This window comes from Tyto alba, unplaced genomic scaffold, assembly GCF_018691265.1.
Source record: "Tyto alba isolate M040663 unplaced genomic scaffold, T.alba_DEE_v4.0 Super-Scaffold_48, whole genome shotgun sequence".
NCBI classification, from domain to species: Eukaryota; Metazoa; Chordata; class Aves; order Strigiformes; family Tytonidae; genus Tyto; species Tyto alba.
In genome coordinates, this window is record NW_024881324.1 from 26,440,730 (window position 1) to 26,462,231 (window position 21,502).

The window sequence follows — 21,502 nt, forward strand, 5'->3', positions numbered from 1 at the left end:
ATATTATGCTCTCTTTCCCAGTCACGCCCTGAAGAGGGTTTCTTGTTTTGCTTGCAAAATACCCCTCGGTTGTCTGTGCTGAGGTAGCAGGTTGTCTTGTGACCGTAACCTTCACAAAACCTGCGTAAGGAAGGAAGCCCTGTCAACACAGACCACAGTTATCGTGAATGAAACTGGGGCGTAGGATGGTAGCAGGCAATATCTGAAGATGGGTTTTCAGAAAGGAAGAGGAAAAGCTAAAAAAACCACACTGTTTTGGGTAGCAGAAATTGAGCCCTGTGAAGGTAAATTTTGTTCTGCCGTTTGGGATACAGATTTGAACATCATGCTGAAGAACGACCCCATCGGTCCAGCTTTGTGTGGGGTTGATCCTCCCTTACTTTCCCCGTCCAGCCCTATCATCAGGATCAGGGGAAATAAAAGCAGATGGATGCGTGCCAGGCCAATTATTCTGTTGCCCTGTTTGATGGCTGTTAGCTGCGGATGCTGTCAGCCTTTCACACAACCAGTCTGAAGAGCTGTCAGCGCTCACAGGGAGTTTGGGGCTGTATCAGATCAGCTCTCAGACTCCTCCTTCTTCTACCACAAAAGCCCGCAGGAGCATATCCCTTCTGACGGAGACCATGCCATTTTTCTCAAAGTCGAAGAAAGGAGGGGAAGCAGTGCAGCTGAAATTTGACACATATAACTTAATATTTCTTCATTGGGTTGTCTGAAGCGGTTTTCATTGAAGGACTGCATCGCTATTTGTCTCGTCTATTTGTTAGAAGCTAGGGGGGAGGCAGATCGGTGTGTGCTCCTCGAAGATACATGCCGAGGGTTCGTGGCCTGTATCTTCTGTGCGCGTGAGTGGCACCCACTGGGGAGGCAGTGGGAGGGAGCGGTAAGGCTGCAGCGTGCTCCTTCGCATTCTCTTGTCGATTCCAACAGTACCTTTAATCGTGAAGGTGGTGCATGCTTTTCCACGTCAGATGGGAAAAAGGGGAAGGCAAACTTAGTCTAAGGACTTCATCCACATCCTGTTTTTTTTTTTGTTGTTTTTTTTGTTTTTTTTTTTTTTTCCCTCTGCATTTAACGTTGCCCATTAGAAACAAAAATTATGCTAGTTATACCTGCAAACCATTTACTTCTGTGGGTTTTTTTTAAAGAGAACATTCTCCCTGAATTTGAAAATTTCACTTAATTTGGAAGATTAAGTGATTCACAGGATAGAAACCTTTTTTTTTTTTTTTTTTTTTTTTTAACACAATCATCACATCCTTCTTTATTTTGTAAGCTCTTAAAAATACTTATTGCATTCAGGAATGTTTACACAACTAAGGTTAAAGCCCATTCAGAGTTTTTCATCCTCTAGGAGAATCAACATTCAGTGAGCAGAATTCAATAAGATAAAACTTCTTTGTGGGGTAAACTAAATTAAGTTTGTTCTATTTACTCACTGGTTTTTGATTGGTGGTTTTTTAGGTTTTTTTTTTTAAACTTTTGTATTTCCCTTGTATGTCACTCATGAATGAAATGCATGACTATAGTTCTGCAGTAAGGGCTACACATTGCAGAAGGTGCAAAATAGTAGGAGCATACTGAACATCCCCCTTACTGGCATAACTTTAGATAGGGGCAGGATGAATTCTTCATCACTTTGTGGTTTAAATTATGACTGGATATGTTACTGTCATGATGTCTAAGCTAAAAATAACCTTTCAAACCTGACAGTATTTGCTGCACAGGCTTTTTTGGTCAGTAGCTCTTACTCAACAATCCCTTTTGGCCTTCACAGGGCAATGCCTTTTCTCATGCAAAAAGTATCAGCCCAAACTTCTGTGCTGAAAGTAGCAATAAATGTGAAATTCTACTTTTGAAATGGGAATCCACAGAAGATGTGCTTGGAGGGAATACGCAGGCATAACGTAAATAACAAATTAGTTTACTTACTGAATATCAACTTGTGTTTGTAACCCAACTAAATAGCACTGATAATTTTGTCCAGGCGGGTGCATTACTTACTTTCCTTATAAACCTAAAGGCCTTGCATTATTAATGAGGGATGAGCCCTCTTCTGTAAAAAGGTTGTGATTTCTTGATAAAGTTACTAAAAGCCTTGAAAGAGTACTGTCCCCAGCAGCCTGGGAGGGAGGAGATGGTAAATGGGAGGTCTGTGCTTATTCTGAACTCTCTACAAACTGGGACTTTATCAGATTAAATAAGTGCTGCTGCTTAAAAGCCCTGGGGACATTTAGACCTCAAAACCTGCGGAGTTCTCGCTGTTCTTCAAGAGTACTCTCTGGTTTCAGGGGCTGAAGGTGAGTATCTTCATCCCCAGACCCACGCAAATGGCAAGGATGAAAAAACAGTTACACAGGAGCGAACCTGTCCTCCTCAGGCTCTCTGAAGGATGTATGCATCTCAGTGGCACTAGGGGAACCTTGATGGCCTTGAAGAAGGCTTAAGGGTTGCCTCGGGATGCACAGCCTGAGGACTGGTCCTTCCTCCGGCCCCTGAAGATCACCATGGGGCAGATCTTGTGACACACCTCAACCGTAGGAAGCCCAGCAGCTCTGTGTGGTTATGCAGCCAGCTGGCATTAGTTTTGAGTGCTGGGTGTGCAGAAGTGGCTCCTTGATGAAAACGGGGCAAGCAGGCACTGTGAGGACTCTTCTGTGCTTCCCAGGGAGGGGGGGCAAGGGTTAGGAAGAGTATGATCTGTGGTTGATATTGCTGAAATTAAAAGAGGACCCTTAAATGGAAGGTTTATTGAAAGAAGGTTGAATAGTGAAAGGATAAGCGGTCAAAGTTTGCATTGCCCCTGAAGAGTGGCTTAGGGCAGGACTTGAAGGGGGTTACCAAGCATGCTCCTGCAATGCTTTATCCATCAGGGAGCACGGCGGGGGGGGGGGCAGGGGCATTCCTGCAGCACTTCCACAGCTGCCCGATGTCCCTGCGTCTGCTGGGCTGCCCTCCAGCTTCTCTCCTTGAGGCCGGGTCTCCCCGAGGTTCCTCTCGCTGATGCTTGGGCGGTTCCACCAGTGCACCACCACCCCTTCCTGCTCCTGCCCCGTTCTTCATGCGCTGAAGGAAAGGGGGGTCTGCATCGGGGGACGCCGTGTGTCGAGCGCCGCTCCCTAGTTCCTTGTGACACTGTGTTTCTCCTGTGAAAGTGCGTTTTGCTTTAGTGGGGCACTCCGAGTCCAGTCTTCCTTCCCGGATTGGACGTGCTGCTCGAGGGACTGGAAGGGGACCATGCCAATGCTTGCTGCTTCCCCCCCTGCTGCCCTTGGCCCAGGCTTCTGCTGTCCTGGAGGTCCGGCAGCGTTTCGGGGGAAGGTTTACAAGGGAAAACGGCATTCCTTTTCTTGTCGCTGAGCCCGGTGGCTTTCCCCCAACGGAGCTGGGCTGTTTCTCTCTTCTGCCTCCTTGTTCCATCTCATGAGGTGCCTGTGGTGAGGGTTAGGTCCCTATTCAGGACCTAAAGAATAGGCAGGAGAGAGAGAAGCAAAAACCCCTTTTTCTGCTGCCCCAGGCAGGAACAGCCCATGCAAAATTGATTGCACTGTTGGTTTGTTTGGGTTTGTTGTTTTTTTTTGTTTTTTTTTTTTTTTCCAGGGCAGGGAGATTGCTAGTTCTGTCGCTTGCGGGTGCTCAAACGGCTCTGACCTCCTCCTCTCCTTGTTTGTGTTGCACAAGTGAAGCAGGGCGGTCCCGGCTCTTCGGTGTCCCACCGCCTCCCCTTCTCAGTGCCAGGTTCGTGTGGGGTTCGCCCCCCACGCCCTGGGGGGGCTCCCTTCCTGTAGGGAAGGCAAACCGCACGCCCAACTCGTTTCACCTTCCATCCCGTTGACCCGGTAGCCAGAAGTCTGGCGTTGCGGCATTGCTGCTGGAAATCCCCAGCTCCTTGCCTCTGCCCTGCCTTCCCCCTGTGCCGGCACGGTGGGGCAGAGAGCTCGCCTTGCTCCGGGAGGGAGTGCTGCTCTGCTGCCAGGCAGCTCTGCCTTGCCAGCGAGGGAGCCAGCAGACTCTTGGAACAGTTAACTGCTGAGTAGGCGAAAGTCAATTTTTGTTTTTTTTGTTTTTTCAGTTGAGATTTTTTACAGCAAGGATGGAGAAGGGTGTTGCGTGGACTGCTTAATGCTGCTTCCAAATACACAAGCGCTTAAATTGCTGCGTGTTTTTCATGCTGATCCAGCTTAGGCTTTTTTTTTTTTTTTTTTTTTTTTTTTGATCCTCAACGTTTTGTCACGTCTCTTAGCTCCTTTGCTGTCCCTTCCAAAAGGAGCGCGAGGCTACAAAGGATGCGTGAACTGAGCCAAAGTACATCATCTTCAGAAGACTGTAAATATTTGTCTTCATATGTAATGAAGTGTTGGATATGTTTGATATTTTTAGAAGTCGTTATTTCAAGGTGAAGATTTTTTTCATATTGTAAAGCAGTTTTCCAGTATTTGAAGAATTGGTCATATGAAAAAAGTTAGATGACCATATACTATAGTTGACTCTTCTTTCAGGAATAATTAAGCCTACTTTATTGCAGTCATGTGGCATCACAAACTGATTTTTCTGTGTTTGCTTTTCCAGGTGAATTGTTCTTCAACCATTTTTAACGTTTTTAAACTTTTAGCCTTTTAAGGGTTTGTTTTTTTGTTTTTGTTTTTGTTTTTTTTTTTTTGTTTTTTTTTTTTTAGTGATTATGAAGAAGTTTATAGCAATATTACAGAATCACAGAATGGTTTGGGTTGGAAAGGACCTTCAAGACCACCCAGTCCCACCCCCCCTGCCCCGGGCAGGGCCCCCTTCCCCCAGCCCAGGGGGCTCCCAGCCCCGTCCAACCTGGCCTTGAACCCTTCCAGGGAGGGGGCACCCACAGCTGCTCTGGGCACCCTGGGCCAGCGCCTCACCCCCCCCACAGGGAAGGATTTCTTCCTTAGATCTCACCTAAATCTGCCCTCTTTCAGTTTAAAACCATCACCCCTTGTCTTATCACTAGAGGCCTTACTAAAAAGTCCCTCCCCACCTTTCCTGTGGGCCCCCCTAAGTACTGGGAGGCTGCTGCAAGGTCTCCCCGGAGCCTTCTCCTCTCCAGGCTCAACACCCCCAACTCTTTCAGCTTCTCCTCATCGGAGAGGCGTTCCAGCCCTCTGTTTATTTTCGTAGCCCTCCTCTGGACCCTCTCCAACAGGTCCATGCCTTTCCCGTGCTGAGGACCCCCCGAGCTGGCCCCAGCACTGCAGGGGGGGGTCTCAGGAGAGCGGAGCAGAGGGGGAGGATCCCCCCCCCTGGCCCTGCTGGCCACACTTCTCCCGATGCAGCCCGGGACACGGCTGGCTGGCTGGGCTGTGAGCGCTCATTGCTGGCAGCTGATGGATGTCCAGCTCTTCCTCCATCAGCACCCCCCAGCCCTCCTCATCGGGGCTGTTCTCAATCCCTTCATCCGCCAGCCCGTCCTCATGCTGAGGGTTACCCCAGCCCAGGTGTAGGACCTTGCACTTGGTATTGGGTATTCAGATGACACCTGAAACAAATAGGAGAAATTGTTTTAAAAACTTTGCTTCGAGAGATATCTTTTTCATAGTCGTTTACGATATCTTATAGCAAGCAGTCCCTTGGCAAGTTGTTCTCTGTTATTGTTTCAAATCACTGAAGTTGTCTATGACTTAAACATGCTGAAAAAAAAAATTAGAAAGCATTCTTATATTGAAATGAAACTACTGTGGGACTCCGATTTTAGTGCCATGATGGATTCCATCTAGAGGGCTTGGTTCACAGCTTTCTATGCATGCAAGGTATGCAAACATTGCTTCAGCTCTGGGGATCAGACTCTGAATTTGAGCCTTGCACATCACCAGTGTCAGGTTCCACAGGGCAGTTCATATTCTGGTTGCCCCACAGCTCTCTCATTCTTTCTCAGGTTGTGTTAGTATTGCTTCTCAGCGTGTGACTGGAATTTAGTTAACCAGATGTACCGCTTGTGATTCCATAGACCTCAGGTTAATCAGTAAAAGGAATTTTAAGGGGGCTGGAGGGGAAAAAAAATTATCTATATACATGCAGTTAGGTGTTTTCAGATTGTTACAGTGAGCATAAGTGAGTACACTGGTACAGTTTTACTTTTGTTTCAGAGCAGTATCTAACTGTTAATGAAAAGATACCTGGTACATGCTAGTTTCTGTATTACAAATACTTCATTTGAAAGTAAAAAGGGAACCTTGGTTTCAGATGTATTTTTCTTTATTTGGCTTTAAAGTTGTCACTTCAGGCAAAAAGGAGGAGCAACAGAAAAATCATCTTTGTCTTGTTCCATTTGGATTAAACCCTTTGTCCATTAGACTGCTGCTCAAATCTTTATTTAGTTTTTGTTCAGACCTAAAGTGCAATAGCTAAGTTAAAAATACCAAACATTACTTCTTTCTGATTACTGTTTTTTTTTTTTTTTTTTTTTCTGGTTGGAGAACAGGTTTGTTTGTTTTGTTTTTTTGCTTTGTCACAAGCTGATGTGCTGTGCAGGGGCATACTGTGATGCCACAGCTGCAGATTAATTGAGGATCATGCTGGTAAATCACACAGCATGGAGTTCTGGCTATAGGACATAATGTTTTCAGGGAAATTAAAAAGAAAAATGATTCCTACCACTGCATCTCTATTAGTTTGGTAACGTTGTGATAATAGACCTGTATTCATAACTGACATCCACTTGATAACATTGCTTTGGGAGAGAGAATTATAGGAAACAAGCGGGGAACAAATCTTCAGTACAAAGTAAATTGAGCACAAAATACCTTAGTGATCTGCATAGTGAATAACAAATCACCTCGGAGCAATGCAAAGTCGTAATCCTATTTCATTCAACAGATCCAGGGTGTCTGATCTAGCCTTATCTGTGTTATATTCTTGCGTATATGTTTTTAGGTGATTCTTCTTCCAAGTGCAGTGGTGTCTTCTCTGAGAAAAAAATAATTAAAAAAAAATTCTATTTCCTTCCTATTAAAATTTTGGCATGAGTGTAATAAAAGACATAGTTTTCAACCTCAGTGATATCCAGTGGTGACTGTAAAGCTGTGGAAAAGAGCAATGAGAGAGGAAGGGAGGTGCCAGGAGGTGAAAACCCTGCAGAAGCACCTTTGTAATCTGTGAGCAATATCCCCCTTACAGCGGAGAAGTATTTCTCCAAATAAGATCCTCGTTGCTTCAAAGTATTGAGCCCATGGTTGGGTTCCACGGAGGAATTATACCCATCCGAAGAGAGCCCAGATCCCACCGTTGCTCAGAATAGAAACCTTTTAAAACGGTCAGTATCCACGGCCTCCTTCCTCTGTCCCATGAGCAGGATGCCTTCAGAGACCTGCGGTTTGTCTACATGTACTTTCTAGCTCTTCTAGTCTGCTTTTTAAAGGGGAGGTGACTGAGAGCATGTCTGAACACTTCTCAGATGTCCCTTGACTTTTGCCACCTATGGAGGGAGAAGTGTGATTATAAAATCTTGGTCAGGGAAGTGTACATACCCTGTAAATCTCATCTGCTACTACTGAGAAAATACAGTGTCTACTCCGTGCCAGAAACCGTCTGTGTATTCATCATCTCTTTGCTGTACAGGTGGAGTCTCAGGTTAAAGCCTGGTCACATTAGACTTTAGTAATGCCGGCACTATGTCCGTTCTCTTTTATTTACTTCAGTGTTGTGTAGAAATACAAGGCTGTCATTCTTGAAATTAGAAGCAATTCAAGCACCTTTCATAAATCTTCTTGTAAATCTTTGCTGAGCGAAACCACAATGCTGTGCCTGAGGTAACTACCCAGTAATGCCTTCAGGATGACTAACGCTTTTGCTAGAGGATCATTCTTTCTGCAGCATTATATTTAAAGGCACTCTTCTAAAAGTCACCAGCCCATTTTATTCTTTTTTAACTAAAGCTGTAATTTTGTTTGTTTGTTTGTTTTGTTTTGTTTTTTATATAAGACTGTCTACTTTTATATGTAGTCTCTTCCTCTGTCTTAATTTCAGGAGTTTACATGTAGGGTTGGAGTTTACATGAGCACAGCAAGTATTCAAAAATGTTAGCTTTTACCATCATGGGTCCAGCAACTTTCAAGCTGTCATGTGCAGAAGTTAGTTTAGTGTCTGACGTATACGTGTCACATGGTCTGGCACTAGGATATCTTAATGGGGAATTAACTCTCTACTCCAGAGTTGCAACTATTAATTAATATAGCTGAAGCTCAGCAAAAAATAAATGATGTTCTAAAAAATATCAGTTAGTGGCCATTTTATTACTTAGTATTATAGTGTGCTACATAGGAGAAGTCAAAACCTGAAGGAGAAGACATCTGTGTGCTCGACAGCTTTAGCATGATGCAGTGCAGGCTGTTAATCTGTTACCATCTCATAAGATTTGTACATTTTTTAAATAATAATTGTGACTTTCATCCATGTGTTCTGTTTTATATCGGCCAGCTGGACAGGGAACTTTTAACAGAGGGTTTTCAAGAGAAGGTGAATTTGGAGTGAACCCAGAAATTTAGTTGCAGTAGGCTAGGCAGTAGTGTGGCCCGTGTGGTTTTGCTGTGATTGGGTTTTATAATCGTTATGGTCATTATGTCCCATGCACACAATGTGAAACTGTGCAGTGTACTACAAGAAGAGGAAACGTATATGTCTTGTACAGTGCCATTGCTCAGGGTTGAATTTTATCTCAAGTGAGAAAACTGGCACGATAAATTTTAGTATCTCAAATTCGGAAAGGGCATTTGCTTTTAAGGGCCTTGGCAGTTACGTTCTATGTTTAATGCTCATGTAACAAATGAATTAAACTGTATGTTCTCTCCAAATTGAGGGATGCAACTCAGAGAGACAAGAGGCAATCTGAGAAAAGATCTTGGCATAACACCTTTAGCAGCCAAAGCTGGCATTCAATTATCACATTATGTGAATGCACCACTTCTCTCGTGCAGAGCAGCATCACTGAAACGTGCTAGAAGCCGAGTCTGAGAATGGAAGTTGCATATATCAGTGGAGATTAAAATCTGGCAGACTTAAAATACAGTCAGGTCCTGGAGATGGAAAGGAGTATTGTATTTTTCAGTGTGGAAAACTTGAAAAAACATGGCTTCTGCCCGGATTGGTTGTAAAGAAGAACAGAAATCACCTGTGCCTTGAGTCAGAGAGTTGGGAGTCTGAAATAATGGAAAATATGTAGTTGCTTGGGGAATCCTAATATCTGCATAAAACCTCAGTGTCCCCTCAGACTACACGGATGTCAGAATGATGCTTTATCTATATATACTTTTGAGATCCAGGCTGTCTTACCGTGATGTATTGCCCTCTAGCTCGGTCAGGTCGTGGTGGACGATGACTGCAGGGAAGGATGTAGGATTTGAGAAGCTTGTGGGTGTGGAGATGTGAGGGTGGTCACAGCAGTGAAGCCTTGTAATAGACCTGGCTGTGGAAGAGGCTGCGTTCAGATTTTGACTTCAGGTTTCACTGAAGTCTCATTAAGCACAGCTGCAAATAAACTTTGACCAGAACTCATTCGTCTGAGGCACCATATCACTTGAACTGAAATACAAATTTCTAAGATACAAACTCGGTCGCTGTTGCTGCTCACTGATTACTTGTCTACCTATTCTTCATTAAAATTTGCTTCAGAGGTATAAGAATCTTTATAGATTACTTTATTCATAAGGTATGTATTTGCTTCCACTGCTAACTCTAATAGAACTGGATAATTTTAGATTGATGCCAGCTAATCACATACTTGAATCCATAAATAAAGTAATTACTAGTAAAGAAATGGCAAGTCTATATTGGTATTAAGAAGATTATTCCATATGCTGAGGGTTAGGCAATGGCAGTTGTATGTCTTCCCCACAATAGAACCATTTGATAAAAGGGAAAAAAATGTATGTATTTCAAACAAAAAATGAGCACAAAAAGGAATCTAAGGCAGAGACAATGTGCGAATGTGCAAACTGAAATGGAACAATATAGACAAAAAAAGCCTTCAAAGTGACCAGATACCAGCTGTTCTGTAAACAGAGGAATAGCTCAGAAACAGAGGAAACAGTATTTTCTTTCACCAATTTTTTCTGCATTATGGAATAACATCAGTTTGTAAGCAAAGGAGCATTCAGCTTATTGTAACAATTAGTGTCAGATCTAAAGAACACTCTTAGAAAATCAAAATGAAAGGATACATCAACGCAAGAGCAACTTCAGTCTCCAAAGCTTGTCAGTTTTTGCATTGGAAGAGGATTTATTGAACATGACAACATGCAGAGCACAAGTGATATTCCCTTGGTTTCTATGAAGCAAGGAGTTCTGCAAAGCAATGCCATGTGAATCAGCGATGGTCAGGAGGTGATTTTAAGATTTTTGAAAGAATCAAATAGCAAATAACTCATTATTGGGGCATACAATCACTTTGAGCTGTTTATGATTCACGAGGCTTAGTCCTCTGCAGCTGCCTACAGTGGGAATAAACCTGTTAACTAATTCAGAGATGCACTGAGTATTTCCCATAGAAGTAATAGCACAGTGGCTGAGCAGCTACCTCTGGTTTGGAAGATGAGATGGGAAAGTATGAACAGCATAAATCTCCTGTGATGCCATCTGGAAGAGACATGGATATTGCCTTGATAAAAAGGCTTTCTCCTTGCCATGTCATGGAAACATCTGATTATAAAAATATCACTGAATACATGCTTGCAACAGCATGTAGACATACTAATTACAAGTAGGTGTGACTGCCAGGTATAACCAGTACCTGAGGAAATTGTGACTAACATGGTTGTGGGTGGAAAAGAGACCGTTTTACTAAGCACCATGTTGTTCAGTATCTTTTTGTTTGCTTGTATTGCCCCTGTATGGCATGTTATATTACCTTAAAAAGACATACCCCATAGAGCAGGGAGGCTGGCTGTTTGCCACGCCTGGCTGTTGAAGGTGCTGACCTGAACGTGGTGGAGCTGAAAGGAGGTTTTCTTTCCCCTGATATAACAAAATGTGAACATCTGGCGAAAGCTGGGGCTACCAGAAAATCAGGGGGAAGGCGGCTAGCTACGTCTGTGAAGTGTAGCTAGAAATCCTTGAGGGGGAAAGGACACGGAGGTGGTAGAAGGAAAGAGGCTTTTCCCATTGACTGTGTGGAGTTTGATGCAGTCCTGGAAGCCCTGAAAGGTTGATGTATTGAGAACAAAGACTGGATGGAGGGAGGGAGGGATGGAGGGATGGATGGATGGATGGATGGATGAAGAGCCCATCCTGTGAGGGTGCAAGGGAAGATTTGCGTACAGGTTCCTTTTATTTCCCCCTGACTGAGAATTTGGAGACTGGAGTTTTTGATTACAAGATCAGCAACTAAATAGGACAAAATAAGGAGTGTGGAGAAGTGAGGGAGGAGAAAATGCAAAACGAGAGGAATAGGAAGTTGCAGTAGATTTGACTGTGTTTTTCCTGCTTCAACTACAAGAAGTTATATAGTAAAGTTGCCAAGCTACATAGGACTTCTGTGGTATTGATATTTGCATAAGGTCCTGGGTATTTTAAATCTAAATTAGAGCCTTGTATCTTGAAATCCTTTAGTGGTGTTTTTTGTTCTGCTCTCAGTTTGCATGTTTAAAGTATGAAATTTGTGCGTATGTACTTTGAACAGAGGATATGATAGTGCCTTCATAAAATCTAAACTACATTAGAGGTAATTGCTAATATCAATTATGGGATTTTCTTTTCCTCTTTCAGTAAATATTTTCAGGATCCCCCAACCATATATTTCTTTGAAATCTTACATTTCCAATGTGGAAAAGTGATGCCAAAAGTAACTGCTAAGCAAATTTAGTATTATTATTATATATGTATTATATATCTTGAACAGTGTTAAACTTGACTGCTTGTCCTAGTTACTTTGGACTGCTGATTTGCTCCTAGCTTGATTATAATACAGTTTGTTAAACTTCTATTGCAAAAAAAAAGCTGGCACATGCTCTAAAACATTCACTTAACATTTAGAAATAAAAAGTGTTTGAATCCTCCAAACTTGATGAATTCTGTTTCCTAATTGACAAGAATGCACTGTGTTATTTTTTATGGTGTACTAGATGGGAAAAGTATCTGTTTTATAAATCTTCCTATATATTTGCTACCAACAGAATGCACTGCATTTGTATCATTTATGATCATGGAGGGATGGTGGACATACCTTGTACTGAAAAGACATCTTACTGGGATCCAACTAAGAATCAACTACAGGTGCAAATCAGCGAAGAAAAATAAGAAAAAACCCCTAAATTCTGAAATCTGTATGAAAGGCATAAGGAGAAAGTTAACATAGGAACTGAATGTCTAATATAGAATAATAAGAGGAAAATTTTACAAGGTAATATCCACAAATCAAGCAGCAGCATCAGCCAAGTGATTTTCAACAAGAAGGTTATAGCAAGATAAGTCTCATAAATAAGTTTATGCTCTCTGAAGGTCTGATTCTCCGTATGTTAACTGGGCAAAATACCCTCTGACTTCTAGAAAGTCTGAACTTTTTAGCAGTTCTTATGTGAATTTGGTCTCCGTAAGATACTTGGGCATGGTGCAATAGTATGCCTGCCTAAATCAACGTGTTCTTGCTTTTGGGGTTTTGGTAGTTGTTTCTAGAAATGACACAGGTTTGAAAAGAAGATAGAAAATCTGAAAGTGAATTTTTAAGTTAAAGTGTCTCATTATGAGCCTGTGAGCATATTTAGTGATGCAATTAAATTTTTAGTATTAATATAAAAGTTGCTGTATCTTTGTTAATACTATGGAAAAGCCGTAGAATAATATGAAGATTGGCTTTTCTATATGCTGTCTCTGAAACCAAGAGAACCATAATGAGGGCATACATCAGGTGATTGGAGGATTTTCATTATAGTTGAACAGGGCCTTTTCTTTCTCTTTGGCGAAGATTTGTAAGAACATATTGAATTTCTGTGTGGTACTCCAGACAGCGTCTTTTCTGGGGCTGTGATTTTGGTGCTGCAGTAGCGAAGGGTTGAGGTGATACGGTATTTTTCAGGTCTTAATGACATGCTAGATTAACACAAGGTCTTAAATCTTTAGGTGACAGACTGAAATCTCTTCACCGAGACCGTAGTTTTTGACTCGCACAGCGTGAAAAGCTTCCTTTGGAAATTCTCGGTGAATCCATTTTCTCAACCCCCAAAATGAAACCTCTCCTTTTCGAGCATGGTTCTTACCTTGAAGTTTAAAACATCACGGAAGCATAGAGGCTTACCGGCCTGCCCCCGAGCATGCTGTTTGCTCTACTCGGTCTCCGCCAGCTGCAGCAGAGCGGGGGCTGTGAGCCCACCGTCGGCGGCGCAGGCTGTAGTAGCCCCTCTCGTGCCCACGGAGGGGGTGGCCGGGTGGCCAGCGGCCCCCGGGGAGGAGCCGCAGGTAGGCTGGCTGGTCCAAAGGGAGCAGACCAGAACCTGAGAGACTTACGTATCTGACATCAACCACTGAACTTTTAAAGTTTTTAAAACGCGGCGGGGAGCAGTCACTGGTGAGAGCGCGGTGGTCACTTAGGTAAAGTAAGGTTTTGAGGCCTTCTGTTTCTTTGGTTTTAATCTTGATCTTCCTGTCAGCTTTGGAACTTTCGAAGGCCAGAAGCAGGTCTAGTTTTGTTGGACACCCCTTTACCTCCAAGCTTCTTGTTAAATCATCAAGGTGTCCACAAAAAAAGACCTGCTTCTTCGCAATCTGGCTATGACTGCTGATTTTACCTTTATGCAGAGGCAGAATAGGGTCCACCATAGACTAGACCCAGGGCAAAAAAGTGACTTGACCATGATCCTGCTTCAACCAGGCTCGTTCCCTGGAAGGCTGGGCTGGTAGCTGGTGCTGAGAGGTGGGAAAACAGCACATTTCTCCAGAAACAGCACTTCTGTTAACTCCTCTCTTCCCTTGCTGGGGCAAACCCCTGATCCTTGTCAAAGTAGTATTGTGTCTTACTCACGCTGAGCTGATTCTGGTCGAGGTGCAGCTGGCTTGGATTTGAGAGGAGAGCCAAATGTGAAAGTTAAAGAAAGGGGTAAGTGTCTTCAATTTAAAAGCATCTAAAAAGGTTGCGTGACCATCTGCAAACACAGCTGGTACCTGAGCACTTCCTGGTCCACTTCGTGCGTGATTTCTGGATGCCCCCGTGCCCACTGAAGATTTGCTGTTGCTGGGTGAAGCAAATGGACTTCGGAAATTATTTTAGGAGACATAATCACTACGGCTTTTCTGTTTTAATAGCTAAATAGGAGAGAGATCTCAATAGATGGAAAGTTTACCATAGCCTGAAGAGCCACCCTTCAGTCAGTAAGCCTGGCTGCCAAAAGGGTTTGTTCAAGTTAAAGTGACATACTGGTGGGAGATGACTTTCCTTCAGTTTTACATTAACTTATTTGTGTAAAAATGTCTGCTAAAGCTTAACCTTTTGGCAGTCCATGAAGGTGGCTGTAGTCAAGGTAGGTGTATAAGTTATTCTAGTGGTGTTTCGTTTTTTTGTTTTTCTTTTAAGTGATCTGGATAACACTGGCCAAACAGGCTTATTTGTGAATGTTTAAGTCATAGATTGGTCTCATTCTCATATTCAGACTTCGGCACTTCTGTGTTCATTGTGATGAAATTCAGAAGGAAGTAGCAGTCTGCTAGGAAGATAATTTGAGAAATGAATCAGAGTGACTCAAAAAGCATGTAGGTGTTAAGGGCGACAGCTAGTCTCAGTTCATATAAATACCTATTTTGATAACAAGACAAAGGAGAAAATAGAAAAGTTTTCAAAGATTTTAAAAACAAACACAATTTCCGTTGAACTGTCTTGCAAAGGAGGGTAAGGGAAATGCAGTGGAATATTTTGCGAAGCAATCTACGTTACAGTGAAGTTCTTATTTTCAGCAGTATTAGTACTGTAGGGTTTTTTGCAATTCCCCATATAACGTGTCAAAAGCTAGCGGTATATCCTGTGGAGTGACAGTACTTAACAGTGTTCAATGTCAGTATACAATTGCATTTTTGCTTTTTCACTTGAAAATATTTCCAGTATTTTTCTCTAACTTGTTTTTCTACTCTTTTTCTCACAAGGCACCAAATTTTGGTTTTGAACTGTGTATTTTCTGTTAAAATGTGGTGTTTTCCTTGTGTCTTCCTAACACTGAATTTAGCATGATCTGTGCATGGGATGTTTCAGTATGTTAATACTGTTACTGCATTTTAGCTGAACCAGTTTTATGTAAAGGTCTGTATGTGTCTTATTACTCGTTTCTTAAGGAAATATACAGTAGCAATTAAACAAAAGCAGTACTTGTAAAATGATGCTCTATAGGTAAGTTAACATAATTATAGAATGAAAGATTATATAGGTAAGTTAACATAATTATAGAATGAAAGATTGGTTTGGGTTGGAACGGACCTTTAAAGATCACCTAGTTCCAAGCCCCCTGCCATGGGCAGGGACACCTTCCACCAGACCAGGGTTCTCAAAGCCCCGTCCAACCTGGCCTCAAACACTCCCAATGATGAGGCAATAGGTAAGTGGGATTACCCACTTATCTATGTTTGTAACAGAGTTATAATACTTGTTATTGTAAAATTATGTCCTTCAGAACCATAAGAAAAATTTAGAAATAAGGCAGATTTGATACAGATTTAAAATTTTGAGGTGTTATAACTTTGACAAGAACTATGTCAGACAAAACTACTGTAATTGTAGTTAAAGTTCATTGTATTTCACTTGCTGACACTTTGAGATAAAATGCTTAAAGTCCCTTTCATGGACCTATAATATAGTGAATATTCTTAAAACATAAATGTGAGTGTTAACGAGAAATGACTGGGAAATCTGTTATGAAAACCTGCTTATTGAATATGTGGCTTTGCGTACAGTTTAGCATATGATTTGACCCAGCTAAAATTAGTCCTGAACCCGGGCCCACTCCTGTTGGTGAAAGCATTCTTCTTGTCTTGGGACAGGGGGAAATGGGAGCCACCATGAGTTCACGTGCCATTTCAAACAGTCTCAACTTCTTTCTGAGCAGAGCCAGCGTTTAATTTATATTTGTTTCCAGGCCAAAGATCATGTGGATATTGGTCCTCGTCCCCTTATAGCGATAATCCATTTGCCATTAACAGGACTTTGGTTCAGAAATACAGCATGTTTATTAAGAATCATAAAGCAGACTGGATCTCCAGTACAAGGTGCTGTAAGAGAAAGATAATCGGCTGCAAGAGAGATTAATGACATTTTTGACTTGCAAAAGTGTTAAGTCAGTTAAAATCTATTGGTTAAGCAGCTCAAAACTGGTAACGTATTAATCTTGAGCTGTGGTGTGTGAGCACAGCCGTTGCTGGCGTGCATGAAGACACCTATGTGATCACCTTGTACTCCGCTGTTTTTCAGACTGAGTTAGCAGTAGCAGTCCCCTAAGTCTTACTTAAGGTGAAATATGCAGAAGACGGGTTAATGAAGCATAGGCAGCAACTCTCAGTAGCAGGTGTCTGGTTTCACCTGCTTTATGGATAACAGGGCTACAAATTTGGGATGGCTGTGGCTGTCCGTTTCTTCTGCCATAAAGCCATCTGTCTCAATTTGGGCTCTTGAGCCTGGTTTGACCCTCCTTCTTCTGGTGGATCTGACGGGCTTACACCCCTGTAAGGTCTGCAACAGTCTCACTCGGGGGCGATTGTGAATCTTGGCTTGGCTATTCCCATGCTGCTTCTGCACTTCTTTCATTTCAGGTTAGTGCAGGTAAAAGCCCAAGAGAAAAGCACTGCTGCAGTCTAGCTGGTGTAAAGGTCTTCTAGTCCAGAAGCGGCATGTCACTTAGAAATTCGTTTGACAGTTATTTACTTCAATGGTTTTGAAAATGACAATGTTGTTTGTTTGTTTGTTTTTTTTTCTCATTCTTTTTGAACCCCTGTTTTATACGTGTGTGTGTTTTGTTTTTTTTTTTTTTTTTGTGTGTTTTTTTGTTTGTTTTTGTTTGTTTTTTTTTTTTTTTCTTCCTCTGCCTAGACCTGGTTAACCATTTCTGTGAACAGGTCCTCAATTTTTTACTTTGTCCCTACTTTCCTGTCGTAGCCCCATCTTCCCCTGGTGTCGACTCCGTACCCTTACAGCGCACAGGCAGTCAACACGGCACACAGAACGCAACAGCGACCTTCCAGAGGGCCAGCTATGCAGCCGGCCCAGCCTCCAATTACGCAGACCCCTACCGACAGCTGCAGTATTGTCCTTCTGTTGAATCACCATACAGCAAATCTGGGCCAGCCATCCCACCTGAAGGGACCTTGGCTAGGTCACCTTCCATTGATAGCATTCAGAAAGATCCCAGGTGGGTGAAACCTTCTTGTCTACTATTTCTTGCTCGTGCGGAGGTTTGTCATTGCCGTTTGCTTTGTATGTTTCTGCTGTTGAATATATATTAAAAAAAAAAAAACAAAAAAAAAAACAAAAAAAAAAAACAAAAAAAAACAAAAAAAAAAACAACAAAAAAAAACAACAAAAAAAAAACACCAACCCATAATTGTAAACGAATGATTTTGTTTGCGTAACAGCTTTGCCCTAATGCTTTGCCTTGGAAGGCTCTCATGAGCTCTTCTGTGAAACGGAATGCTAGGTGTCATTTTGAATGTGTGTGTTTAGCCTGCTTTCAGTAGCACCACCCCTCAAAAGCTTCTGAAAAGTAATTTTTTTTTTCTGAAAACGGGAGGAGTGGAGTGACTGTTTTGACTCTAACCACTGTGGATTGAATGTTCAAGTTGCTCCTTGGGCAGAAGTTGTTACAGGTCTTGGTTTGTCTGCAGTTAATGTTTGTAAAAGCTGCAGAAAAGGATGTTCAGGTATTGTGCAATGAGACTGAGCAATGTGGAAACAACATGTAGTTGGGCTTATACTTCACCCTGTGTGTTGCGAAGCTTCCAGTGCTGGTACGTGGTAACAGAATGTATGTATTACAGCTTTGCAGAAATGGTTGTTGCTGTGCATGATTTTTAAATATATAGCACAACTTTTAACGTTGCTGCGAGGCATGAACGTGCTCTTATACCTAGGGAAGGTGCAAGGAGGAAACTTTATAGCCATACGGACCTCAAGCAGGCAGATGGATCAGGGAGAGAGTTTTCTGGCAAATGATTTTACTTTCATGATAACAGCAATGGAAATGCTAACTGTAATCCTCAATGCACTTGTTGATTTTGTGCAGTTTTCTGACGGAAAAGAAAGCAAGTCTCTTTGGTAACTTAAGTTTAAACTTGTGGAAAGTGTTAATTTATACAAGGTTTTTCTATGGCAGATGGTGTGGGTTATTTATTTATTTTTGCTATGTGTAATTTAATGATAGGAGAGCCCAAAACTTTGCCCCCGACAAAAATGCTGGAGGAGTTTAAGCAACAATTTGAAAAGACTTCTTTCCCTGCATGAAAAACCAAATACTGACAACCTGATCTCTCTACTTGTTTAGCATGAAAGCAGCGTTCTCTCTCTCTCCAGACTGGGAACACAACTGCAGCTAAATTTTATGGCACATTAGAAACATCACTGCTTGCAGCTACTTCTGCCATTGTGGTTTTACTTGCTGAGAAAAATTCTGTCTTTAACCTTTTGTTTTGTTTTGTCCCCTTAGCTTTTTCTCCAGAATTCTGAAAAAATATAAATTGAATTCCTCCTGTTCTTCCCCTGCCCCAGAGCAAGCATTGGTAACCAGAGGGAAACGAGTCTTTTTCTAAAACCTTGGTATTTGGATGCATTTGTATTCCAGAACATAAAAGCCCATGGAGGAAAAAGAGCTTTGCTCTGTAATTGTCTTGTGTTCAAACTTAAAGAACATTACATTAGGAGTAGACTAAACCAGAGGAGAAATGACTGTAATCTGTATAAAATGTTCTTGGGAGAAACATGATGATGTTGAAGGCACTGTTCCCTATAGAGAGGAAAGACCTATTTATAGTATGTCTACAGGTCTCAGACAACATCATTTTAAGAAAAGGTTATCTCTGTTTAGTTGCTCTGCTATCACTTCACAACCATCAGTCAGTTAATGTATAGGATATATGCTTGTAAAAGAAGATTTCCTCCTGCAAATTTTTCAATGGCCTGCTTTTTGGATCTTTCCCGTCTCGTGATACCATTTGTGCATTCATGAGTATTGATTTCTGTAGGTAAAGGGGGAGTGAGCAGGCTTACAGGTATAAATTGAGCTTCATAAACTCTTTAGAGGGGATCATTAAATATTATTACTAATTACCACTGTACGGATTGGGATTTTGCACAAAATAACTTCTTTAAATGAAGTTTGCATTACTCTTGATGTCATTAATTTTGATCCATGGACTGCGAGTGGTGTCTCTTACTTACTATGGCTGCCCTTACTTGTTGGTTCAAATAATTCTTAAAGAAATGTCAGAAGCCCACCTGATGGTGTTACTCCTTAGTCCCCAGAAGCTACAGTCCACCTAGGCGGGACGGCTTGTGAAGCTATCTGTGGCCTACAGCAGTTGCTGATCATTCAGCTATTGGAAAGACATCGAAAAATTGGAAGGAGTTTGGAGAAAAGCATCAAAAGCAATCAGGAGACTTTTAAAACATGTTGATTTCCGTGTTGATTACAAAAATGTGGATAAATGACAAGTGTGGAAAGGAGGGGACAGAAGACTTTCCAGATGCTTGAAAAAATATTATGGAAGGACAGAAATTATTTAGGGTAGGACGTGGGAGGTAGAATTAGAAGTACTACCTTTAATTAGGAAAAGGAAAACGTGGCCCAAATACAAGATGGACTTTAAATGACTGTGTTCAACTGCACTGTGTTCCTCAGAGGGTTATCACTTATACCTTACACGGCAAGAAAAAAATAAACATGTTGGTCAGCGGATGGGCTTTGCCAACTGATAAGCTTTGAGTTTTATTGCCGCTTTGGTTGGCTGGTTGGTGGGGTTTTTTGTGGCCGAGGGGAATGGCAGGCATCATTTTCAGACAGTGAGCCTACCTGTCCAACCAGAGATCCAAACGGAGGCTCACGGCGGAGGAGAACCTGCAAGACAAAAGCGTACTAATTACGGGCTTTTGATTAGTGTTTGCTCTATGTCAGTCAGCTCAGGATGAGAAATGGATACCCAGAAGAGAACGTGCTCATCCTAATAAGCAATTAGAGTTCCTAAAACTGGACGTTATTTTCTGGAATCTTTGGTTCAGGCGGAATTTCCATCTGAAGTCCCAGAAAAATGGTTGGCAGGCACAGATGTAGTTGTCAATTTTTTCCATTGTTTTCACCATGTAGTTTGGATTACTAATACCCCAGTTATATACACGTGTTCTGAGCTGACATTTGGCAAATAAAATTTTAGCTCAACATCTGTTCTGCATCATCCAACTGTCATGAAATGCAGTTTAATGTTCATTAACTTAAAGTTTAGGACAAAAGCTATTTTTAAAAATTATTAAGATATTTATTATCATGTTTGTGGTAGGGGATAATTTTTAATTTATGCAGGTAGACTGTTAGCTGATATGAGCTCATATAACAGGTAGTAAAAACTATATACATCTATACTGGCGGACAGTCTGAGGCTTTGTTATTTAAAAAGGAAGTGAGCCCCTTATCACCTGTCAAAAATAAAACTTCAGTTCTGCATATGGAAAAGCTGAATATCAAAGATAATTTACAGATGGATTTTTCAGAGCATACTTTTATGTTTATTTCATGTCAAAAAAGGAAGAGAAATATGTAGTAGGGCTGTGATATAAACTGTTTCATGCCATAATCTCTTACATGAAAAAGTGGCATAGGGAGGGAAAGAATACAGTATTTATTTTCTAATTATTGTCTTGCTTTTGGTTCCTACTAAGCTGTGAATGAGAAGCCATGAGTATTTTAAGGTGTCAGAAATATATGTTCATGCGGTATTTTCCAGCCTACTTTCATTTAGGAAAGATTAATCTGCCTCTTGGCACCAAGAAATTATCTAAGGTTTGTCTATTCCTAGAATTTAGGGGAACTGGGGAGCCCTAGAAATAAAAGTGCCGGTATCCAGTTGTCAGTCTGTGTGCCTTCCAATATTTATTCCAAAATATGAACCTGACAAATGTGTGTAAATTACTTAATTTTTGAGGTTTTAACCTACTAAGAAACCATGTACATGTGCCACTGCTGATAAATCACGCTTGCTGCATAACAGATCAAAAAATGTGTATCTTTCACATCCTTCAGTTAAATACATACCAATGAAGTGTTGCAGTAGCAGTGGGTTTGCTTGTTTAGGGATTCACTGTGTCTGGTTTGATGGGTTGAGTGAACATATTTCCTTCATTGTTTTGTGACTTCTCTTCTTACCCGTTTTTATTTACATGCCAGTATACACACATCATCTTCTCCTGCAAAGAAGCTGGCAAGAAGCTGAGTTAACAGCAAGACTTATGTGGAACACGCTCCATTAAGGCTATGAAAATTAATTTCAGAGTTCAAATGTCCATTTTCATATGGCGTTGAATTACATTGATCTACACTTA

General features: G+C 41.6%; 1 protein-coding gene across 11 annotated transcripts in view; it reads left to right on the forward strand.

Moving 5' to 3' along the window:
- The window catches only part of CTNND2 (catenin delta 2), a 699,957-nt gene that overhangs the window by 432,257 nt on the left and 246,198 nt on the right, over positions 1 to 21,502 (forward strand). For 7 of the 11 annotated variants that reach the window (XM_042806909.1, XM_042806907.1, XM_042806914.1 and 4 more), the window contains one exon: positions 17,012 to 17,330. In XM_042806909.1, the coding sequence (XP_042662843.1) occupies positions 17,012 to 17,330 (319 nt within the window). The remainder of the gene's footprint in view (positions 1 to 17,011; positions 17,331 to 21,502) is intronic. The other 4 variants (XM_042806911.1, XM_042806915.1, XM_042806912.1 and 1 more) reach the window with 1 other exon arrangement.